The sequence below is a fragment of the Atractosteus spatula genome, chromosome 7 (assembly GCF_055471065.1).
Source record: "Atractosteus spatula isolate fAtrSpa1 chromosome 7, fAtrSpa1.hap1, whole genome shotgun sequence".
Taxonomy (NCBI): domain Eukaryota; kingdom Metazoa; phylum Chordata; class Actinopteri; order Semionotiformes; family Lepisosteidae; genus Atractosteus; species Atractosteus spatula.
This window is the reverse complement of record NC_142712.1, coordinates 42,663,067-42,685,127: the sequence shown is the minus strand read 5'-3', so window position 1 is coordinate 42,685,127 and position 22,061 is coordinate 42,663,067. Positions and strand designations below refer to the sequence as shown.

The window sequence follows — 22,061 nt, the reverse complement described above, 5'->3', positions numbered from 1 at the left end:
CAGGCTCACATGTGTTTAGCTCCAGTCTGATGCAAGTTGTGAGTTGCAGGGTGATATGGCTGGCCAAGTGCCTTTACCAGTTGAGGTACTCAACAGGCCTCAATTATGCCATCTTGACATTATCTGTCCAAATACGTATTTAATCAAATATATTCAAAAGAATTGGAACACATATTCTCAACATTTTACAGCTTATTAATTTTCCACTCATGCTAGGCCAGAAAAAATGGAACACTGTTTGCTGAGAGAAATGCAGAATCTATTTCTAATTTATTACCTGAAGTGATAAAAAATATTCTGAAGTCCTGTTTCTTCTTTCTACTTTAATGTTCTGTCACTGTATTTCAACACTTCCTGGCGGTCACTCTTCATGCTTTCTAACCTGTTATCAATCTCCATGATGCTGAAAAACAGTCTGTCTCTGTTCCTTGCTATCACATGTGGATATCCTATTTAAACCCAAGTTATACTGTCCTAACTTATCTCACCTCCTCTTATAGCACAGCTCCACTAGGAGCCCAGATTTACTTCCACTTGTTTCGAAATTGGCCTATAAGGAACAGACTAGAATCACCATTCTACATCAGTCAGATGTTTATTATAATACATTAAATTGGAAAACCTTTGAATATTGTGACCAAGGAAAACTTATGCTCAGTGTGATATGAAAGCAATCCAGAGGAGGAATTTGAAAATCTCTTCCTCAACAAGCAGGGCTTCAGACAAAAAATGACATACTTAAGAAAATAATTACATTCTTCAGTATGAACAACCAAGTTTAAGGACAGGAGCAATTTGCTACAATAATTTGATCGATTTATTAACCCATGATTAAAATACAGCATTAATTATATTTCACCTTTATTACCATGAATGAACATGTCTACCCCAAACACCACAGGCACCCATATTGAACCACCTTCTACACTGCTGCTGTGTTAACAGACAGAGGTTGCTGGCATTGGAGCTTCAAGGCTTCCTTCACTCTTTAGCTGTTTCTCTCTACAAGTCAACAGAGCTCTAGAGTCTGAGTTCAGAGGATCACAGCTCTGTCTCTGCTTCTGGCTCAGAGGCAGGTCTTGGGCATGGCGACACAAGTGGTGCAAACGCTGGAGAGACACCAAGAGAAGATGAGTTAGATTGTTAGAGATCTCGGGTGAGGAGGAGGAAGAAACTGACATGGTTCAGGATAGAGCTCTCCTGTCTCTAAAGAGGGAGGAGCAGTACCTGATGTAGTGTCCCTGCAGTCCTGGTGAGTTTATACAGCATGACCAGAGGCACACAGATGACAGAGGAGAGGGCTAAGAGCCAGCCCAGAACATACACCCAGTCTGGATACACATAAGTGTTGTTGAACTTCAGGGGGGTGTACTTGACCAGGGAGAAGATGAAGATGCCCTGAAGGAGAGAGAACAGACAGCTGACTAAGCTTCACCAAAACAGAACAGGAGCAATGGAGAGGATGAATTAAAATACAGAATGTCATATTGCAAATGAAACTGCTTTTTAAAGGGGAACTTAATTTGAGAAAGTTTAAGACATGCACTTACAGTGCACACAGCTGGAGTGATGTAGCGCCAACAGTACCGAAATGCAGACAAAGGCCGATAGCCAGTCATGTCCTCAATGCTGGCACAGAAGAGATCAGCTCCTGTATGAAACCCAGAAGTCAACAGAAGCCATTCACTAAGGATCATGAGCTATTAAGGATTTTTAAAATATCGTAAATTCAACACAACATAGTGTTAGATAACCACTGTTCCATTCTACGTTGTTTAGGTATTGATGGATTCATAACAAAAATAAAAGCTACATGGTGAAGCATTCATAATCCTGCACGTAAAGATTTGTGATAATGGAGTACGAGCTCACCGTACACCCATCCGATGCAAGTGCTCTGAAATATGGCAACAAACAAAATGTGGGTCCCATTGCTGCCATAGTAATCAACCAGCTGGAAGACATACAGGCCTCCCTGTGGAGAGACAATACACTGTTTCAATATTTGCTAGAATGATAATGGTGGCTTGGTTACAGTGATGGAACACTATAGATTAGATGAAAATGTCACGCTATGGCACAAATATCCTACAGTTTTCAATACATCTCTTCAACTCTTTGGCGTGTTCAGAAGAACGTGCTGATCCCTTAACAGACAGCTTGTTGGTTGCCTATCAGGCCCCTCAGCCCTTCAGTCCTCACCTCAGTGACCATGAGGAGTCCGAACAGGAAGCAGACCACACAGAAGAGGAGTAGAAGGAGCTCCTGCCGGTATCCTCTCCGGAACACTGCAGGAAACAAATCCACGATGGCTGTCATCACGGTTTCAATGCCCACAAACTGCAGAGAGCAAGACAACAGAGACCACAGTCAAATTAGAGAGTCAAGTTATTCCATTGCTTTTTACCTTGGGCATACTGTATATACTATGGAATAATATGGTCTCACCTCTGTGTCCAGTCCTAGCAGGATGATCATGATGAAGAAGAAGGTGGCCCAGAGCTGAGGAAGAGGCATCATGGCCAGTGCCCTCGGGTACGTAATGAACACCAGGCCAGGACCTGCACAGTCAGACACAAGAAAACATTCATGAAGTCACATAGTAAATCTTAAAATGCACAGTACAATTACCGTTAGATTCTGGTCACAGATCAACTGAAGTTCCACAAAAACAGTCAAACAAATCATTCCTTTGGGTAAATAAAATGTTTTTCACAGGACAGTCCTCCAAGGTTTACATTTAAAGAGCGCATTCCAGTCAGAGGAGAACCAGGATGACAAGTAGTAGATGTGAACAGACTGCAGCTCACCGGACTCGGCCACCAGCGAGATGTCCACTCCCTGCTCGTATGCCATGAAGCCCAGAACAGAGAAGATGGCAAATCCAGCCACAAAGCTGGTAGCGCTGTTGAGGAGGCACAGGTAGAAGGAGTCCCTGCATGAAGAGAGACCATGGTGTCATGTTGTCAAGCATCTGAACACATTCATCACACATTCTAGAGCTGAGGCTGGAAGGGTAACCCACCAGTGGAAAGACCTGTCAGAACAATGAACACAAGTGGTCTGTTCTTGTAGTATAATGAATGATACAAGAGTCCATTTTTGAATGGTTTCTTTCACTCAGTGTGCAATGTGCCTATTTGTAGGGAAGAACAAAGGGATTAGCAAAGTTATAATTTTGCCATGACCTTTGCACTCACTTGTAACAGTTGTTGTTATATTTGTTGTGGCTGCCCAGAGACGTCAAAATTCCTCCACAGAGACTGTAAGAGGAAAACACTTGTTTTGCTGCATCCATCCACACCTAGGAGACAGAGACAGAGGAATAATATATGTGTATTCTAATAATGAACCATATGAATCTACAGTATGTTTTCAGAATTCATGACAGACACAGTGGAGGAGAGCTGATCTGTGTGTCCTGAAGTACCTGAGGGTCAGCAAGCCGGGCTGGGTCAGGGGAGAGGTAGAAGACCAGCCCATCAGCAGCTCCAGGCAGGGTGAGTCCTCGAACCAGCAGCACCACCAGCATCACATAGGGGAAAGTGGCTGTGAAGTACACCACCTGAAACCATAGACATACAGAGCAATTTAATTTGAATTGTTTACATTAACACTACTTGGGGTCAGAAGAACTTTCTGGTCTACCACTCGCCTTCAGCAAAATATAAAAGGTTTCTTTTAATTATAACAAATTTTAAAAAAAGATATACAGCAATATGTTTCTTCACAGAAATGATCCTTTGTGATTGACATCCTCTTCAATCAGCCTGTCTAAATTGTAAGAAAAGATTCTCTTAGCCTAAGAAATTGCACTGACTGGCTAAAACAACTGAATCACTGTAAATCTCATCAGAAAGTTTTGAGGAGATGTGATTCAGGAATTCAAGATCTTTGAACATATTATATCACATCAAAGGACTCACACAAAAGCAACGTATTTGGAAGTGTATTTAAAACTGAGAATCAGAGGCACTGTTAAACACAAGCTACCCAACAATGTTGAAGCCAATACCTTGGCTTCCTTCAAGAAATGTCTGGATGTGACCCTTTATTTTATAAATGTCTAGCAACCAAACGGCTTAAATAGGCCAAATATTACCTTCACATTTTGAAACTTTATGTTCCATTGTACCACAAAGAAAATTATATCTAACAAATAATTGTCTAGATTTAATGAAAATTCATTCAACAGCACAGAGCAAAAGTCACCCCAACAGCAACAGTGTCTCACCTTCCCTGTCGACCTCACTCCCTTCCAGACAGAAAAGTAACAGATGATCCAGGCCAGCAGGAGACACAGGGCCAGTTCCCATCTCAGACTGCCCACCTCATCGATCCCACCAGAAATACCCAGCACCCTCCTGCTGCAGGGATCAGGACACAGACATAATTGTGTTGAAAGACATGCCCACAGTATGTGATTGTGTATGTACAGGTGTGAGGGTGTCTAACATACAGTACTTCCAGAACTCCATTACAGTAGAAGTGATTTTTTATGCATCTGTCCAGTTGGAAGTGAGATTCTGCTTATTAAACTCCACACAATCATCTGCCAGAAGAGTTAAGAGAATGGAAGAAGTGTGCAACCTTGTGTTTAAGACAGCAAGTACTGGTGAGAGTACAGAGAGAACAAGATAAAAAATGTGATTGTATGTGTACAGGTGTCAGGGTGTCCAACTTACTTCCAGAACTCCATTACAGTAGAGGTGGTCCTTTCTGCATCTGTCCAGTTGGAAGTGAGATTTTCCTTGTGAAATTCCACACAGGCATCTGTCAGAAGACCAGCAGAATGGAAGAAGTATGGGATTTTGTGTGGACTGCAAGTACTGGCGTGAATGCAGAGAAAACAAGATCGAAATTCTGCTAATGCACAAACTTCTGAATTATCAACTTCATGACTGGCTGACAGCTTCACTCACACCAGGGCACTCAGCCAGGGAACAGAGTATCTCTGGAGTCTTCATTTACAGTGCACTCAGGTTTCAAGGGGGCAGCTAATCAGCTCCTGTGCTCCAGTACCTGTGTTCCAGGTGTTTCTGCAGCTGGCCCACGGCAGCTCAGAGCTGAAGGAGGAGAACAGGTAGAAGAAGGCCCAGGCCAGGATGATGATGTAAACTGTACAACCGTAGGTATTGATCACCACAGTACATAAACCAATTCCTGTAGAAAACAATAGAGATGGAAATATAGAACTGAAATACTAAATTGGGGTAAAACATGCCGTTGCCTTTATTGTGCAAAAACTGGTGTGATGTTAGAATGAACTGCCATCTGAGACCAATTTTCTCCCAGCATGTCTGAGTACTTTATCAAGGCAAAAATACAAATCTATGTGCTCACCTTTGAAGATGTGACAAAAATAGCCTTTGCTTGTTTTGTACTTTCTGTAGAACAAACTGCAGCAAAGTTACCAACCTTCAAACAGGGGGCAGATCTTCCTCCAGCAGGTGATGCCCCCCTGGCTGGTGTACTGCCCCAGAGCCGTCTCCAGTAGGAACAGGGGGATTCCACAGATAAACAGGAACAGGACATAGGGGATGAGGAAGACACCTGCAGGACGAAAATACAGTACAGTGTTCACTCCAGTATCACTAAATTCACCTACCTATTCTGGAGGGGCTGAGACCAGGTGTCCATCAGGGAAAAGCAGCAACTAGCAGCTTGTAAGCAAACACAGAACAGAAAATACTCTAATTCTAACCAAAAGCCAGGCTCCATGCTATCAGTGCCGCTCACAGTCACACAGTTAAGCACACTGCAAACTGCCACCTCAGTTATATTACAGTCTAACATATATAACAGTCTCCTTCTCACCTCCTCCATTTTTGTAGCACAGGTAGGGGAATCTCCACACGTTGCCCAAACCAACAATCTGTCCAGCAACAGCCAAGATGAACTCCCACTTGTTTGCCCACTGGCTCCTCTCCCTGATCTTCTGCCCCTTCTGCTCCAGCCTGCTCCCCTGGACTGGGGGCTCACACTGGGCTCCTGTCTGCAGATCCCCATCCATCCCAGCTGTAGCCCAGTGAAATGGCTCTTTTCAGAGGGATTTGTTCACTGTACATTGGAATGGGAAGGAAAACAGAAAAGTCAAGGAAGCATCTTTATCTTTCAACTCAAACACACCAGAACTGAAAATAGAGGTACTGTAAAATTTAACACAAAAAAAGTTCTACTTCTCTCATATTTGTGAAGTCCAACAAAGAATTATTTAAACACCTGCTGTGAAACTGTCTAATTCAGCATAAGTGAAATTCAAATTTAATTAGCTTTGAATATAGCCACTACTAGCCTCGTGAAAAACAGTCATCATTATCACTTCACTTCAACAAGAGAGGGAAGTTGAGAAATTAGTTTCAATATATGAAAAAGGATCTAGTAACCTGCAACACTAATTTATTTCAAACAGGTGTAATAGATAAAGGATGGATTTGTTTACATTGTAAAACATGTTAACGTGTGCTGCCTATCTATAAGACATGGAGTCTCACTTCTCCTCCCACAAAATATTTACAGTAACACCATTTCTTCATTGAAACATACTGTATATTGTGCAATACAAAAGCACTACATGCAACGAACAATCACTACTCACAGTCAGAGGTGTGGAATACCTGCAGTGCCTCCTGCTCAGCTCCGGACACTCAGTCAACTGAGGCTGGCGTGAAGCTCATATACAGCTTTGTTACGCTTAAGTGGCACTCAGGGAAACTCATGTTAAAATGACATGACAGTGTTGTCTCGCTCACTACACCTAGAGGGTGCTCTATTTTCCTTCTGTTCCTAGTTCCCTGTGATTATTCATGTTTTTCTGGTGTGTCTTGTTGTTTAGCCTATTTATGCTTCTGCTCTGCTACTCGCTTAGCATTGATGTTCAGTTGCCCTGAGACCTGCCTACCACCAGGTCACTCCTGTCCTTGGCCTGAGGGCATAGGTTTCTATACGGCTTCTCCTGAACAGCTGGGCCCGGGCTAACCCCCGTCTCGCCACTACACATAGGGTCTTTATCGCTCTCCTGCCATTCCATGGTTCGTCCTTTTGGACATTCGTGACAAGTGTTTTGTGTTTTAAGGAGCAAAGAAAAGAAGAAACAGGATGAGCAATATGCAAGATAAGGTGATAAGGTGTGTGCTGAGCTCAGAATGAAAACTTACTGTAACAGCAACAATAATACAGAAGGACAAGGCCATTCATCCATGAAACAGAAAACACAAAATAAAACAAGCAGCACTGGTGTTTTTCCGTGAAACAAAGTAAAACCATTCTCCTCCTTACCAATTCCCAATGACTTTCATCGCTATGACTAATTCTTGGAAACGTTGTGTAGAGTGGACTATTGACAGGTGGATGATACAGTGCCTGTTGGTGTGTTTTAGTAAAATGGGCTCATTAAAATAACCTAATAATCCTCATGCTTTGCAGCCAGCTCCTGAGACAGCCAAGTCTGCTTAAGCTTTAAAAACACAGCAGAGGTCTTCCCACAGGAAAGATATACAATCAGACATTTTTCATAAAGATGGGATGGGCTCTCAGCATTCATTTATGAGCAATTTAATAATTACAGTACATCTTTCTAAAAGAGAAAATTGAATACTTACAATATTGTTCATTTAAAACTCATCTTAAAAAGTACATTTTCTTCTTGTGAATTCTTCTGGGCACTAAATGTATTGCTTGTGACCTTTCAGAAATGGAGGAGCCCAGATATTTGTTGCGTACCTGATCAAGGAGAAGATGAAGGTGGACTGAGCAAGACAGAGCACAGACTGAGGAGACTGATAGAAATTGTACCATACTGCAACACACAAGGGCTCTGGTCTACCCAGTAAAGAGCCTTCTATTCCAGATAATCATACCAGGGTCCATTCTCGAATTAATTAGTTCAGGTTCGTAGCTGTGTCAGCATACATAGGCTGCAAAGAAACACGTAATAGGTGTATTCCATGCTGAAAAGAGAAGAAAGAAAACACAACATTTCAGCCGTGGAGCCTTCTTCAGGTGTGAGAAAGACAGGGCAGTAAGCGAAGGTAATGTAGCATAGCAGAAAAAAAGCTGGGAGAGAAGAGGAGCGAGAGACGGGAGCAGGGGACAGACAGAGTGGCCAGTCAGGTAGTGTGAAGTTAGATTAGGTGAAGAGAGGTGTGAAATGAAACCTACAATGAATAGAGAGAATTTAGAAGAAAATTAGTCTGTCATTGAGAGAAGGGGAATGGTGTAATCCAAGCTGCAAGATAATTTTAGTTTATGTAGTCTTTCTGATGTAGGAGTTAGGGGAGTTGTAGCATCCCCATCACTATACTGGGGCATTAGGAGCCACATTCACTGCAGGGTGAGCACCCCCTGCTGGTCCTACTAACACCTCTTCTAGCAGCAACCTTAGTTTTACCCAGGAGGTCTCCCATCCAGGTGCTGACCAGGCTCACATGTGTTTAGCTCCAGTCTGATGCAAGTTGTGAGTTGCAGGGTGATATGGCTGGCCAAGTGCCTTTACCAGTTGAGGTACTCAACAGGCTTCAATTATGCCATCTTGACATTATCTGTCCAAATACGTATTTAATCAAATATATTCAAAAGAATTGGAACACATATTCTCAACATTTTACAGCTTATTAATTTTCCACTCATGCTAGGCCAGAAAAAATGGAACACTGTTTGCTGAGAGAAATGCAGAATCTATTTCTAATTTATTACCTGAAGTGATAAAAAATATTCTGAAGTCCTGTTTCTTCTTTCTACTTTAATGTTCTGTCACTGCATTTCAACACTTCCTGGCGGTCACTCTTCATGCTTTCTAACCTGTTATCAATCTCCATGATGCTGAAAAACAGTCTGTCTCTGTTCCTTGCTATCACATGTGGATATCCTATTTAAACCCAAGTTATACTGTCCTAACTTATCTCACCTCCTCTTATAGCACAGCTCCACTAGGAGCCCAGATTTACTTCCACTTGTTTCGAAATTGGCCTATAAGGAACAGACTAGAATCACCATTCTACATCAGTCAGATGTTTATTATAATACATTAAATTGGAAAACCTTTGAATATTGTGACCAAGGAAAACTTATGCTCAGTGTGATATGAAAGCAATCCAGAGGAGGAATTTGAAAATCTCTTCCTCAACAAGCAGGGCTTCAGACAAAAAATGACATACTTAAGAAAATAATTACATTCTTTCAGTATGAACAACCAAGTTTAAGGTCAGGAGCAATTTGCTACAATAATTTGATCAATTTATTAACCCATAATTAAAATACTGCATTAATTATATTTCACCTTTATTACCATGAATGAACATGTCTACCCCAAACACCCATATTGAACAACTTTCTACACTGCTGCTGTGTTAACAGACAGAGGCTGCTGGGATTGGAGCTTCAGGGCTTCCTTCACTCTTAAGCTGTTTCTCTCTACAAGCCAACAGAGCTCTAGAGTCTGAGTTCAGAGGATCACAACTCTTTTTCTGCTTCTGGCTCAGAGGCAGGTCTTGGGCATGGCGACACAAGTGGTGCAAACGCTGGAGAGACACCAAGAGCAGATGAGTTAGATTGTTAGAGATCTCGGGTGAGGAGGAAGAAGAAACTGACATGGTTCAGGATAGAGCTCTCCTGTCTCTAAAGAGGGAGGAGCAGTAGCTGATGTAGTGTCCCTGCAGTCCAGGTGAGTTTATACAGCATGACCAGAGGTACACAGATGACAGAGGAGAGGGCAAAGAGAAAGCCCAGAACATACACCCAGTCTGGATACACATAAGTGTTGTTGAACTTCAGGGGGGTGTACTTGACCAGGGAGAAGATGAAGATGCCCTGAAGGAGAGAGAACAGACAGCTGACTAAGCTTCACCAAAACAGAACAGGAGCAATGGAGAGGATGAATTAAAATACAGAATGTCATATTGCAAATGAAACTGCTTTTTAAAGGGGAACTTAATTTGAGAAAGTTTAAAACATGCACTTACAGTGCACACAGCTGGAGTGATGTGGTGCCAACAGTACCGAAATGCAGACAAAGGCCGATAGTCAGTCATGTCCTCAATGCTGGCACAGAAGAGATCAGCTCCTGTGTGAAACCCAGAAGTCAATAGAAGCCATTCACTAAGGATCATGAGCTATTAAGGATTTTTAAAATATCGTAAATTCAACACAACATAATGTTAGATAACCACTGTTCCATTCTACGTTGTTTAGGTATTGATGGATTCATAACAAAAATAAAAGCTACATGGTGAAGCATTCATAATCCTGCACGTAAAGATTTGTGATAATGGAGTACGAGCTCACCGTACACCCATCCGATGCAAATGCTCTGAAATATGGCAACAAACAAAATGTGGGTCCCATTGCTGCCATAGTAATCAACCAGTTGGAAGACATACAGGCCTCCCTGTGGAGAGACAATACACTGTTTCAATATTTGCTAGAATGATAATGGTGGCTTGGTTACAGTGATGGAACACTATAGATTAGATGAAAATGTCACGCTATGGCACAAATATCCTACAGTTTTCAATACATCTCTTCAACTCTTTGGCGTGTTCAGAAGAACGTGCTGATCCCTTAACAGACAGCTTGTTGGTTGCCTATCAGGCCCCTCAGCCCTTCAGTCCTCACCTCAGTGACCATGAGGAGTCTGAACAGGAAGCAGACCACACAGAAGAGGAGTAGAAGGAGCTCCTGCCGGTATCCTCTCCGGAACACTGCAGGAAACAAATCCACGATGGCTGTCATCACACTTTCAATCCCCACAAACTGCAGAGAGCAAGACAACAGAGACCACAGTCAAATTAGAGAGTCAAGTTATTCCATTGCTTTTTACCTTGGGCATACTGTATATACTATGGAATAATATGGTCTCACCTCTGTGTCCAGTCCTAGCAGGATGATCATGATGAAGAAGAAGGTGGCCCAGAGCTGAGGAAGAGGCATCATGGCCAGTGCCCTCGGGTACGTAATGAACACCAGGCCAGGACCTGCACAGTCAGACACAAGAAAACATTCATGAAGTCACATAGTAAATCTTAAAATGCACAGTACAATTACCGTTAGATTCTGGTCACAGATCAACTGAAGTTCCACAAAAACAGTCAAACAAATCATTCCTTTGGGTAAATAAAATGTTTTTCACAGGACAGTCCTCCAAGGTTTACATTTAAAGAGCGCATTCCAGTCAGAGGAGAACCAGGATGACAAGTAGTAGATGTGAACAGACTGCAGCTCACCGGACTCGGCCACCAGCGAGATGTCCACTCCCTGCTCGTATGCCATGAAGCCCAGAACAGAGAAGATGGCAAATCCAGCCACAAAGCTGGTAGCGCTGTTGAGGAGGCACAGGTAGAAGGAGTCCCTGCATGAAGAGAGACCATGGTGTCATGTTGTCAAGCATCTGAACACATTCATCACACATTCTAGAGCTGAGGCTGGAAGGGTAACCCACCAGTGGAAAGACCTGTCAGAACAATGAACACAAGTGGTCTGTTCTTGTAGTATAATGAATGATACAAGAGTCCATTTTTGACTGGTTTCTTTCACTCAGTGTGCAATGTGCCTATTTGTAGGGAAGAACAAAGGGATTAGCAAAGTTATAATTTTGCCATGACCTTTGCACTCACTTGTAACAGTTGTTGTTATATTTGTTGTGGCTGCCCAGAGACGTCAAAATTCCTCCACAGAGACTGTAAGAGGAAAACACTTGTTTTGCTGCATCCATCCACACCTAGGAGACAGAGACAGAGGAATAATATATGTGTATTCTAATAATGAACCATATGAATCTACAGTATGTTTTCAGAATTCATGACAGACACAGTGGAGGAGAGCTGATCTGTGTGTCCTGAAGTACCTGAGGGTCAGCAAGGAGAGGTAGAAGACCAGCCCATCAGCAGCTCCAGGCAGGGTGAGTCCTCTAACCAGCAGCACCACCAGCATCACATAGGGGAAAGTGGCTGTGAAGTACACCACCTGAAACCATAGACATACAGAGCAATTTAATTTGAATTGTTTACATTAACACTACTTGGGGTCAGAAGAACTTTCTGGTCTACCACTCACCTTCAGCAAAATATAAAAGGTTTCTTTTAATTATAACACATTTTTAAAAATTATGTACAGTAATATGTTTCTTCACAGAAATGTTCCTTTGTGATTGACATCCTCTTCAATCAGCCTGTCTAAATTATAAGAAAAGATTTTCTTAGCCTAAGAAATTGCACTGACTGGCTAAAACAACTGAATCACTGTAAATCTCATCAGAAAATTTTGAGGCGACTTGATTCAGGAATTCAAGATCATTGAACATATTATATCACACCAAAGGACTCACCCAAGTTCACACAAAAGCAACCTACTGTACTTTGATTTAAAACTGAGAATCAGAGGCACTGTTAAACACAAGCTACCCAACAATGTTTAAGCCAATACTTTGGCTTCCTTCAAGAAATGTCTGGATGTGGCCCTTTATTTTAAAAATCTCTAGCAACTAAACAGCTTAAATGGGCCAAATATTACCTTCACATTTTGAAACTTTATGTTCCATTGTACCATAAAGACAATTATAGCTAACAAACAATTGTCTAGATTTGTTCATCAGCACAGAGCAAAAGTCACCCCAACAGCAACAGTGTCTCACCTTCCCTGTGGACCTCACTCCCTTCCAGACAAAAAAGTAACAGATGATCCAGGCCAGCAGGAGACACAGGGCCAGTTCCCGTCTCAGACTGCCCACCTCATCGATCCCACCAGAGATACCCAGCACCCTCCTGCTGCAGGGAACAGGAGGGTGAGGGTGTCCAACTTACTTTCAGAACTCCATTACAGTAGAGGTGGTCCTTTCTGCATCTGTCCAGTTGGAAGTGAGATTTTCCTTGTGAAATTCCACACAGGCATCTGTCAGAAGACCAGCAGAATGGAAGAAGTATGGGATTTTGTGTGGACTGCAAGTACTGGCGTGAATGCAGAGAAAACAAGATCGAGATTCTGCTAATGCACAAACTTCTGAATTATCAACTTCATGACTAGCTGACAGCTTCACTCACACCAGGGCAATCAGCCAGGGAAAAGAGTATCTCTGGAGTCTTCATTTACAGTGCACTCAGGTTTCAAGGGGGCAGCTAATCAGTTCCTGTGCTCCAGTACCGTGTTCCAGGTGTTTCTGCAGCTGGCCCACGGCAGCTCAGAGCTGAACGAGGAGAACAGGTAGAAGAAGGCCCAGGCCAGGATGATGTATGATGTATGAGGTATGATGTTAGAATGAACTGCCATCTGAGACCAATTTTCTCCCAGCATGTCTGAGTACTTTATCAAGGCAAAAATACAAATCTATGTGCTCACCTTTGAAGATGTGACAAAAATAGCCTTTGCTTGTTTTGTACTTTCTATAGAACAAACTGCAGCAATGTTACCAACCTTCAAACAGGGGGCAGATCTTCCTCCGGCAGGTGATGCCCCCATGGCTGGTGTACTGCCCCAGAGCCGTCTCCAGCAGGAACAGGGGGATCCCACAGGTAAACAGGAACAGGACATAGGGGATGAGGAAGACACCTGCAGGATGAAAATACAGTGGTTAGTATCACTAAATTGACCTTCCTATGCTGGAGGAGCTGAGACCAGGAGTCCATCGGGGAAAAACACCAACATGTAGCTTGTAAGAAAACACAGAACAGAAAATAATCTCATTCTAACCCACAGCCAGGCTCCATGCTATCAGTGCCGCTCACAGTCACACAGTTAAGCACACTGCAAACTGCCATCTTAGCTACTGTATATTAACAGTCTCCTTCTCACCTCCTCCATTTTTGTAGCACAGGTAGGGGAACCTCCACACGTTGCCCAAACCAACAATCTGTCCAGCAACAGCCAAGATGAACTCCCACTTGTTTGCCCACTGGCCCCTCTCCTGGATCTTCTGTCCCTTCTGCTCCAGTCTGCTCCCCTAGACTGGGGGCTCACACTGGGCTCCTGTCTGAAGATCCCCGGCCATCCCAGTTGCAACCTAGTGAAATGAGTCTGTCCCGTGGAATCTGTCCACTGTTGAGGCCAATGGATTGAGAATGAGAAAACAGAAAAGTGTCAGCTACGGAGTATCTCACTGGATTGAGGAATGCTTGAAGCTTATATATAATTAATTTACAAAAGTGGCATTAAGGAAAACTCATGTTAGGAAAACAGTACTTTTTAAGGAGAAAAGGAAAGAACAGGCGTGCTCATCTCAAATTGAAAACTTAATCAAAGGAATTGCTGAAAATAGAGAGCTAAGAAAACATGGTGGGATAAACAATAATTAAAATAATTATTTTCCCCAAATGTCTAAGATATACCTGAGCTGTTGGTAGAGTTTGAGTTCTTTCTTTGGTACCACAGCTCTGGTGAAGAAGTAATAAATGAGAGGCAAACTAGAACAAACATACTGTATATTTAGTAATGACACAGCTAGACAACACTCAACTCAACATATAAGTGAGATCATTCATAAAGCAAGGCATCTCAGAGGTCTACATTCAATGTTATTGAAACAGTACTTAAAGCCTTAACAGAACTAAATCTCCCTTCATATAAACCTGGATGTCCCAAAGCCAATGAGATTCTATCTCCTATTCTACAAATGCATCGTCAACAAGGAGAGAATGTTATTAGCCTGAGGTCTGCAATAAAGGAAATCAGAGTTTCCTTAAATAACAGGATGCTGAGCTCTCTTAGACACGGTTCAAACACATACAGTAGCTAGGATCTGGTCTAAAGACCAGTCAGAACAAGGTCCTGTTGCCTGGTTCACTTTCTCTATCTCCCTCTCTTTCTCTTTTCTCTGCTTTGCTTCTGTTCTGCCTGTCTATACTCCTGTCTTCCTGGGTGTTGAAAGTTTGATCTTATTGGGATTAAACAGAGCAGGGGTTGGCAACTTTTCAGATGGGGCATGCCAAAAGAAAGCTCATGAGGAATTTTGTATGGATTTGCATGTCATTGATACTTTTTTATTGTCAATATAGCTTAACACTTTAAGCAGCACACAAGCTTTAGAGTGTTCAATTGTTTACTGGCTATAGTAAGATCACATCACATCAATTGTTGATCCAAATGCTTACAACAATGAAAATGTGACATTTTCTTCACACAGTCAAATTTAACTGTTCACTGAAATTCAATTAGCTGCATTTCAAAATCCTCAACACCCATTCATTGAAACACTGAAAAATGTATGTCAATGTTATCAAAGATATCTGTTTTAATTAGTAAAGAAAACATTGGGCCAAATTCCTGTAAATCATGAAATTCTGATGCCCGTTCTTGCACATACACTCCAAATTCAGCTGCAGTGTTATGTTTTGAAAGCTCTTTAAGATGTTGGAAATACCATAAAGTTGAAGTGTCAATGTCCTAAGGAAAAAATGGCAAATTTTGCAAGAAATGCCTTCCACATTTTAAAACATGGAAAAATATTTAGTTTTGCATCCCATTTTTCTTCATGCAATTTGAGGTAGTAACATTTGACAAAAAGCTTTTGATTGCATCACAACAGCCCATAAAAAATATCAAACTCTTCTCACTGCTTACCCAATAAACACTTCTGTGAAGTGAAATGCCCTTGTATGCATTATCCACCTCCCAAAACAGAATTTGAAACTGCCTGTACATCAAGGCAGATCGAGAAACTAGAAAATTCACAATTTTCATCACATTATTAAGCTTATTAAAATTTACTATAAGGAAACCATAGCAGATGCACTGTTAGTTGTTACAGAAAGTATTCTCATTACGTCAATTTCTTTCCTCAAAATGATTAATAGAAGTCTTAGGCACTGTATATTTTCTCCTGAAATTGTGCAATACATGGGTTTAAAATAATGTGGCTTTCTCAAATTGCATCTGAGTCACAGTATCTCATGAGTTGCAAATGTTAGTATTTCATTTATATCCATTCACTCATCTAGTACAATACTAGATACAGTATATCTTTAAATAACAATGTCAGCTGTTTGTTAACATTTTCAGCCATTTCACATACAGTAACAGTATGCATCCCTCCACCAGTCTAGCACACACAGGTACAGTAAGTCCTTAATTCTAGAGATGATCGTGCCTTTGTTAGGCAAACCATTAAACAAAACATCTTAACAACTGAAAAAATCCTCTTTAAAATTTTCCATCTGTATGTGTTTTTCCATGTTTAGCAGTTTTGTAACTTGCTTCTGTCACTTGACTTTTACTTACACAGAAATAAGTAAAAACACTATTTTCTGTACCTCGTTATGGCCTGTTTGACAGGCTCAGCCTTATTCACCTCATCCTTTAAATGTTTGTCATGTTTTGTCTGAAAACCCATTTGATGCTTGATGTGCGACAAGCAGCACTCTCACAACATAGAGCACAAACAACATGGTCTTTATGTTGAACAAATCAATGTTCATTTCTCCAAAAGGACTGAAATGCACAAACCTCTACTTTTGTTTTCTTAGTGACCTCTATTTTCCCCAAAATATTTGAATTTGTTTTCTGTGTCAAAGAGCTTTCATTGGATAGCATGTAGTAGAGAATTACAGAATAGTCAAGCATAGTTTGTACAGTATCACTTTTAAAACTTAATTTCTTTTATTGCGCTTGTGGCTTTCAATTCAGAACATCCTGTCAGTCACTCTTTAGGTTTTCTAATCTGACATCAGTCATCATGTAGCTGGCAAAACAATCTGACTCTGTTCCTTGCTATCGGATGTGGATAGTTGTGATATTCCTATTTAAACTCAAGTTCTACTGTCCTAACTCACCACCTTTGTTCTTGTAGCTCACCTTGAGGAACCTTCACCCACTTCTGTGCCCACTGGCCCCTCTCCTGGTTATTCTGCCCCTTATGCTCCCTGAGACTGCAGGCTCACAGTGGACATCTGCCTGCAGATCCTTGGGTGTGCGAACTTCAGCAAATAAGAGGTTGGAAAGGAGAAACGCAAAGGAGAACCAAATTATCTGCAGAGAGTAAAGTGAGGAACATCTACATATGTGAAGCTCTTTTGAAGTCTTGACATAAAAGATATGCAAATGAAAAAGTTTGATTAACTTAAAAAATTGTAGCTTTGTTCTTTACAAATGTTTCTAAACTATAGTTTTCTAAAGCTCATGAATTATTTCTTTCTTCAAAACATTTCTGAAGAGAAACATGAAAACAGTGATCATTAATGCAGAAGGAAGGTTTTTTTTAAACAATGGTCATCACAGGTGGCTTAATAGAGAAATGTATCTTGAAAGATACATTTGCAAAATATTTAGACTGATTAAGACCCAAGAGGACTAAAAGCTGATTGCTGGGTTCTGATGTTGGGCAGCCCTATCAGAGATACCCCTGAATGTGCAGCCAGAAGTACACCTCCCCCCACACACACACACATTTCAGCATTGTCACTCTGAGCTCAGGAGCAGGCAATGCATTAACCATCATCCATATTTTTTATCATTTGTTAAAAAACTTTTTGTTAATCAGACTCACAAAATAAGATCAGGCTACTATAACAGAAGCACAGTTAGATTTTGATCATATCATAATCAGCAGCAATACAGGAATGTCTATGTTTGCATAAAAAAGAAATGGCTGTTCATCTGTTATTTTATTATGTGTTGGCAGGGTGTCTGTTAGTCATGAAAGAGGAAATTACTGATATAAAAACAAAAATGGAAATTAGAGAATAAAATCCAGCTAAGAATCACCACTGTACTCCCATGAGAAGTTGACAAAAATATGTTAAAGCAAAAAAAAAATTAGGTCTGAATTTAAGAATAGGTTCTATTCAGTGTGATTTGTGTGTAAATCAGAGGAAGAATTACTTATTCCTCCCTTTCTTTGTGCTTAAGGTATCGGGCGGAGTCGGGAACGAGACATAAGCCCTCAGGTAGCGGACGTGGGGCGACCTGGTGAGGCGAGCCTCTCGACAACTGATCCCAATGCTGAGTGAGGAGGACAAGACAGACCGGAAATAAAAAGCAAACCTCCACCAGAGGCACCGGAAGCACAAGAACAAGCACAGGGAAGCAAGGGACAGGACAGAAAGGTGGAGTGGCCTCTAGGGGTAGGAAGAGGGTCGCGACAGTACCCTAAGCAGAAATCGAACATGGACCTTTGAGGTAAGAGGCATGCACCAAACCCACTGTACCAATGCACCACTCAACAGATTAAAGTGGAAATTAGTTATTTGATATACACTACACCCCTAATGGATCACCACATGGCTGTGTCTTGTGCCGCTTATTGTACATTTTGCATTCTAATGATTATAAGAACGAATATAATGTTAAGCTTGCTGATGAAACAGCCTTTGACACTTTAATAAAGGATCCAGAAAAACATCATGGGTCCATTATAGATGTAGCAGAGCATATTAAATGAAGCTACTGTTTCATTGACATCTAACGCACCACTCGTGCCAACTATTGATCTTCTTTGGCCAGTAAGAAGGTAAGTTTGGCAAGCCGATTCATATATGGTATGCCGCGGCGAGATTGCCATGGACAAGACTTTTGACACACATTCTGAATGGCTGCATCTGTGGTTCAAACAAGCTCAAATGCACATCATATGTGGTTTTCTTATGTTCCATGCTTCAAGCGCATTCTGCTCAGTTCTCATGAAACCGAAGCTGAACCGACTTGCTCTTAGTAATTTTGATCGCAGACTAGCACTGTCATTTCCTCAGCCAGGAGAGTTAAAGCCAAAATATTAAGCATGCTATCTTTACATCCGTCGGCTCATTTTGTCATTATTAGAGTATGTCTAAAGAACTGAAATTACCTAAAATTTGTTACATTGCATTTTAAAGGAAGTTTATCACTTTAGATATATAATATTGCATTCTGCAGAGCTACCTTTCCTCTTACTTGCAGTTATTGTTGTATTTGTTGTAAGTGCTCAGTGCTCAGTGCTATTATCAGTCCTATGCAAACACTATAAGAAAAAAAAGCTGTGTGTCTGCATTCATCCATACCTAGGACACACAGAAACGCAGAGTTTGGTAACTTTTTATCATAACGTGATGATGTGCATTTAGAGGATTTTCATGGAGCAGCAGTCCACTAGAGGGCAGCATATTGACCTTTCAGTGACAGTGCTAAATAAGGTTGCACAAGTGCAAGAGGAATCATCTTTAGTTATTGCTCATTTCAGTTCTCAGTAAAAAGCACTCAGCAAGCATTGTCTAGTCTGTTGTTAGATTAGACCAGCTTTTGTTTAATGATCATTGAAGGCGCCAGTAAGGTTCTCTCTCGTGAGGAGACAATGTGGGGAAAATAGTTATTTTTGACAGCTGCTGTGTCAGGGATGCTGGTATCACTGTTTAATACCCCTGATATAAGATAACACAGCTACACAGGATGAGCATGTTAGATTGATATAAAGAGTGCTGCTGTAGATCATGATAATCACAACACAAAAGCTAATGTCTGTAGAGAAAGAATCAAAATTGGACATACAGTGTTAAAAGTTTTCAGTTCAGAATTGACCTGCCTATAAAGTTATTCTTGGAATTACAGTAGTGAAAGCAGAAAAGTTTTCATGACGGATGGCAGTAATCTGTTATAGTCTCATGGATTTTTTGTTTTCCCCTGCTCATTATGAGATTTCTAGAACATTTTCTTTTTTTCTTTCATTGCAATTGAGTACAGGGCATAAACTAAAAAAGGGTGACTGTAGCAAAGGAGGGGGTGGAAATATGGTTGAATTCCTCTCATTTAAGAGAACCACATTCTTCAGATTTTCATGGGGAAATCACTGAATTGCCTGCACCTGGAGACTCTAGCTCCCTTGGTATCTCAGGATCTTGTTCACGAGTGATGGAAGAGGGGAGTATGAGATCGACAAGCAGATTGGGGCAGCGTCAGCTGTTCCGCGGGCCATGTACCAGTCTGTGGTGGTGTTAACGGGAGCTGAGTTTAAAGACAAAGCTCTCAGTTTACCCGTTGATCTACGTATCTGTCCTAACCTATGGTCATGAGCTGTGGGTAATGACCGAAAGAACAAGATCGCGGATACAAGTGGCAGAAATGAGGTTTCTCCACAGGGCCGCTGGGCTGACTCTCCATGACAGGGTGAGGAGCTCGGCAATCCAGGAGAGCCTCAGAGTAGAATTGCTGCTCCTCCAGATCGAGAGGAGCCAGCTGAGGTGGTTTGGGCAACTCATAAGGATGCCCCCTGGTGGCTTCCACTGGAGCTGTTCGGGGCACGTCCCACTGGGTGGAGACCCCGTGGCAGACCCAGGACACGCTGGGGGGATTACCTCTCTCAGCTGGCTTGGGAGCGCCTGGGGATCCCCCAGGAGGAGCTGGAGTCTGTTGCCGGAGCCAGGGAAGTCAGAGCAGATCTACTCAGCTTGCTACAACTGCGACCCTCACCAGGAAAAGCGGAGTGAAAATGGATCTTTAACAAAAAAGCCTCTTTGACAACCATGCAGGCTTCTTCACAAAACCAGCTATGTTGAGATATTACCCTGGAAGTTAAAACTAGGCATACATTTTTCACTATTGCATCATTATAGGAACCTGAGACCTCAAGATGCAAATCGCTTTATAAAAGAGAACCCCAAATTTAATTTAGCCTTGACAGGTGACTTTCAACGAAAACATTGGACACCAGCTGCAGGGCAATGGAACTACTGCCTGATCCTATTAACAAACGCAGCACCACAAGGCACAACACACCAGGTCAAAATGTAAGTGATCTGTGTACGGATCCCTACCACCAGAGTCCCTAAGCTCTGATCAAGGCCAGGACAAGTGGACCAAGTTATATAACTGGTCCTTACACAACACTGAGCGTTCCCCCAGGAGGACTGCGCTCCAGCTTTGTGACTTTATTCCCAGCATGCAGTGGCAGGCAATGAGTATGCTCTGAAAGTGTTACCTTGAGACAGCAGAGCAACAGACCGGTTTATCTTCCAAAACACATGAAAAATGTGGCCATAATCAGCACCCTCCTTCCATGAGATTTTTAACACTGGTATGAATATATATGTAAATCAGTTTGATTTGACCTTTTGTCATCCTGAGCCTGTACTAGGTCCAACCACAGAACTATAAAATGCTTGTTTAAGATTGATTTAGAATTCTAAAATTATTTTAGGGGTTCATGTGGACTTGATTTAAAAAGTGTGAGGTGACAATAAAAAAGCCAGCAAAATGCTTTGGAGTTCTAATAAGTATACTTTAATAGATGGAGGACAAACACAAATGATAAAATTCTAAAATGCATAAGTTAGACTGCACATTGAATTTTGTCTTCAGTTTTGGTCCCTGGACTACAAGAAAGACACTGCTGCTCTGGAGGTACTAAAAAGCAGAGGGACCCACCAGACAAAAATTCCCATCTGGAAGGGAATGTCATTCTCACACAGTCTGAGGGAAATGAAATGCTTTAATCCTGGAACCAGGACATTACGCGAGACCCTGAGTTGGGTTTGCAGAATCTTTGACCTGGAGGACTTCTTTAGTGTCAGCAGTGACATAAGGGCCCAAGGATACTCAGGAAAATGAAGTTTCCATTCAGGACAGAGAATAGAAGACACTTCTTTACACAAGGGGTTGTGGGAGTCTGAAAGCAGCTCCCTGTGCATGTGGTTAAGAGCTTGAATTTAAGATACTAGCAAACAAACTAACCAAATGGTCTGAATAATACCCTCTGTTTTGCAGCCAGTTTTTGAGTTCTTCTATTCTTAATATGAGAAGTGCGAAGATTGTTCCCAGCAGGTTTATTTTAGAAAAACTGGCATGGGAATATTATTAAAGCACCCATTAATCCTCCTGCTTGCCAGCTCATTGAGCATGCAAGGGTTTTATAACACATCAGAGGTCTTCCCACGTGGTATTTATGCAATCGGGTCTTTTAATAGAGCTGGGCTGGGCTCCTTACATACCTTAATACTTTAATTAAAGAAAATCCAGGAGATCATTTTAAATGAAAAAAACAAAAACACATACTGTCGTTTGAAAACTTCACTTTATAAACAAATCTGATATTTCTTGAATTAGCTAATACATGCGTTGCTTGTGATCTTTCAGGGGCTGGGAGCCCAGATATTTTGTAGTGAACTGGAGGTCTCCTG

General features: G+C 41.6%; 1 protein-coding gene and 1 pseudogene across 1 annotated transcript; both read right to left on the bottom strand.

Annotated features, from left to right (window-relative positions):
• Positions 1 to 799: 799 nt before the first annotated feature.
• Positions 800 to 6,167, bottom strand: LOC148831048 (sodium- and chloride-dependent GABA transporter 2-like). Its single transcript, XM_088920680.1, has 14 exons — positions 5,818 to 6,167; positions 5,419 to 5,553; positions 5,023 to 5,163; positions 4,686 to 4,773; positions 4,235 to 4,367; positions 3,431 to 3,565; positions 3,201 to 3,304; positions 2,811 to 2,935; positions 2,449 to 2,561; positions 2,203 to 2,340; positions 1,873 to 1,975; positions 1,551 to 1,651; positions 1,228 to 1,398; positions 800 to 1,109 (listed from the first exon to the last, which is right to left on the bottom strand). The coding sequence occupies exons 1-14, from the start codon at positions 6,011 to 6,013 to the stop codon at positions 939 to 941; spliced, it is 1,854 nt and encodes a 617-aa protein (XP_088776806.1). The 5' UTR covers positions 6,014 to 6,167; the 3' UTR covers positions 800 to 938.
• Positions 6,168 to 9,347: 3,180 nt separating this feature from the next.
• Positions 9,348 to 16,653, bottom strand: LOC148831047 (sodium- and chloride-dependent GABA transporter 3-like; annotated as a pseudogene).
• Between the last annotated feature and the right edge of the window lie 5,408 nt (positions 16,654 to 22,061).

Excerpts from the sequence above, each read along its gene's own strand:
- LOC148831048 (XM_088920680.1), bottom strand. The coding sequence starts at position 6,013 with ATGGATGGGGATCTGCAGACAGGAGCCCAGTGTGAGCCCCCAGTCCAG. Across the intron at positions 5,554-5,817 it reads GTGCTACAAAAATGGAGGAG|GTGTCTTCCTCATCCCCTAT; the intron begins GTGAGAAGGAGA and ends TTCGTCCTGCAG. Across the intron at positions 3,305-3,430 it reads CCCGGCTTGCTGACCCTCAG|GTGTGGATGGATGCAGCAAA; the intron begins GTACTTCAGGAC and ends TCTGTCTCCTAG.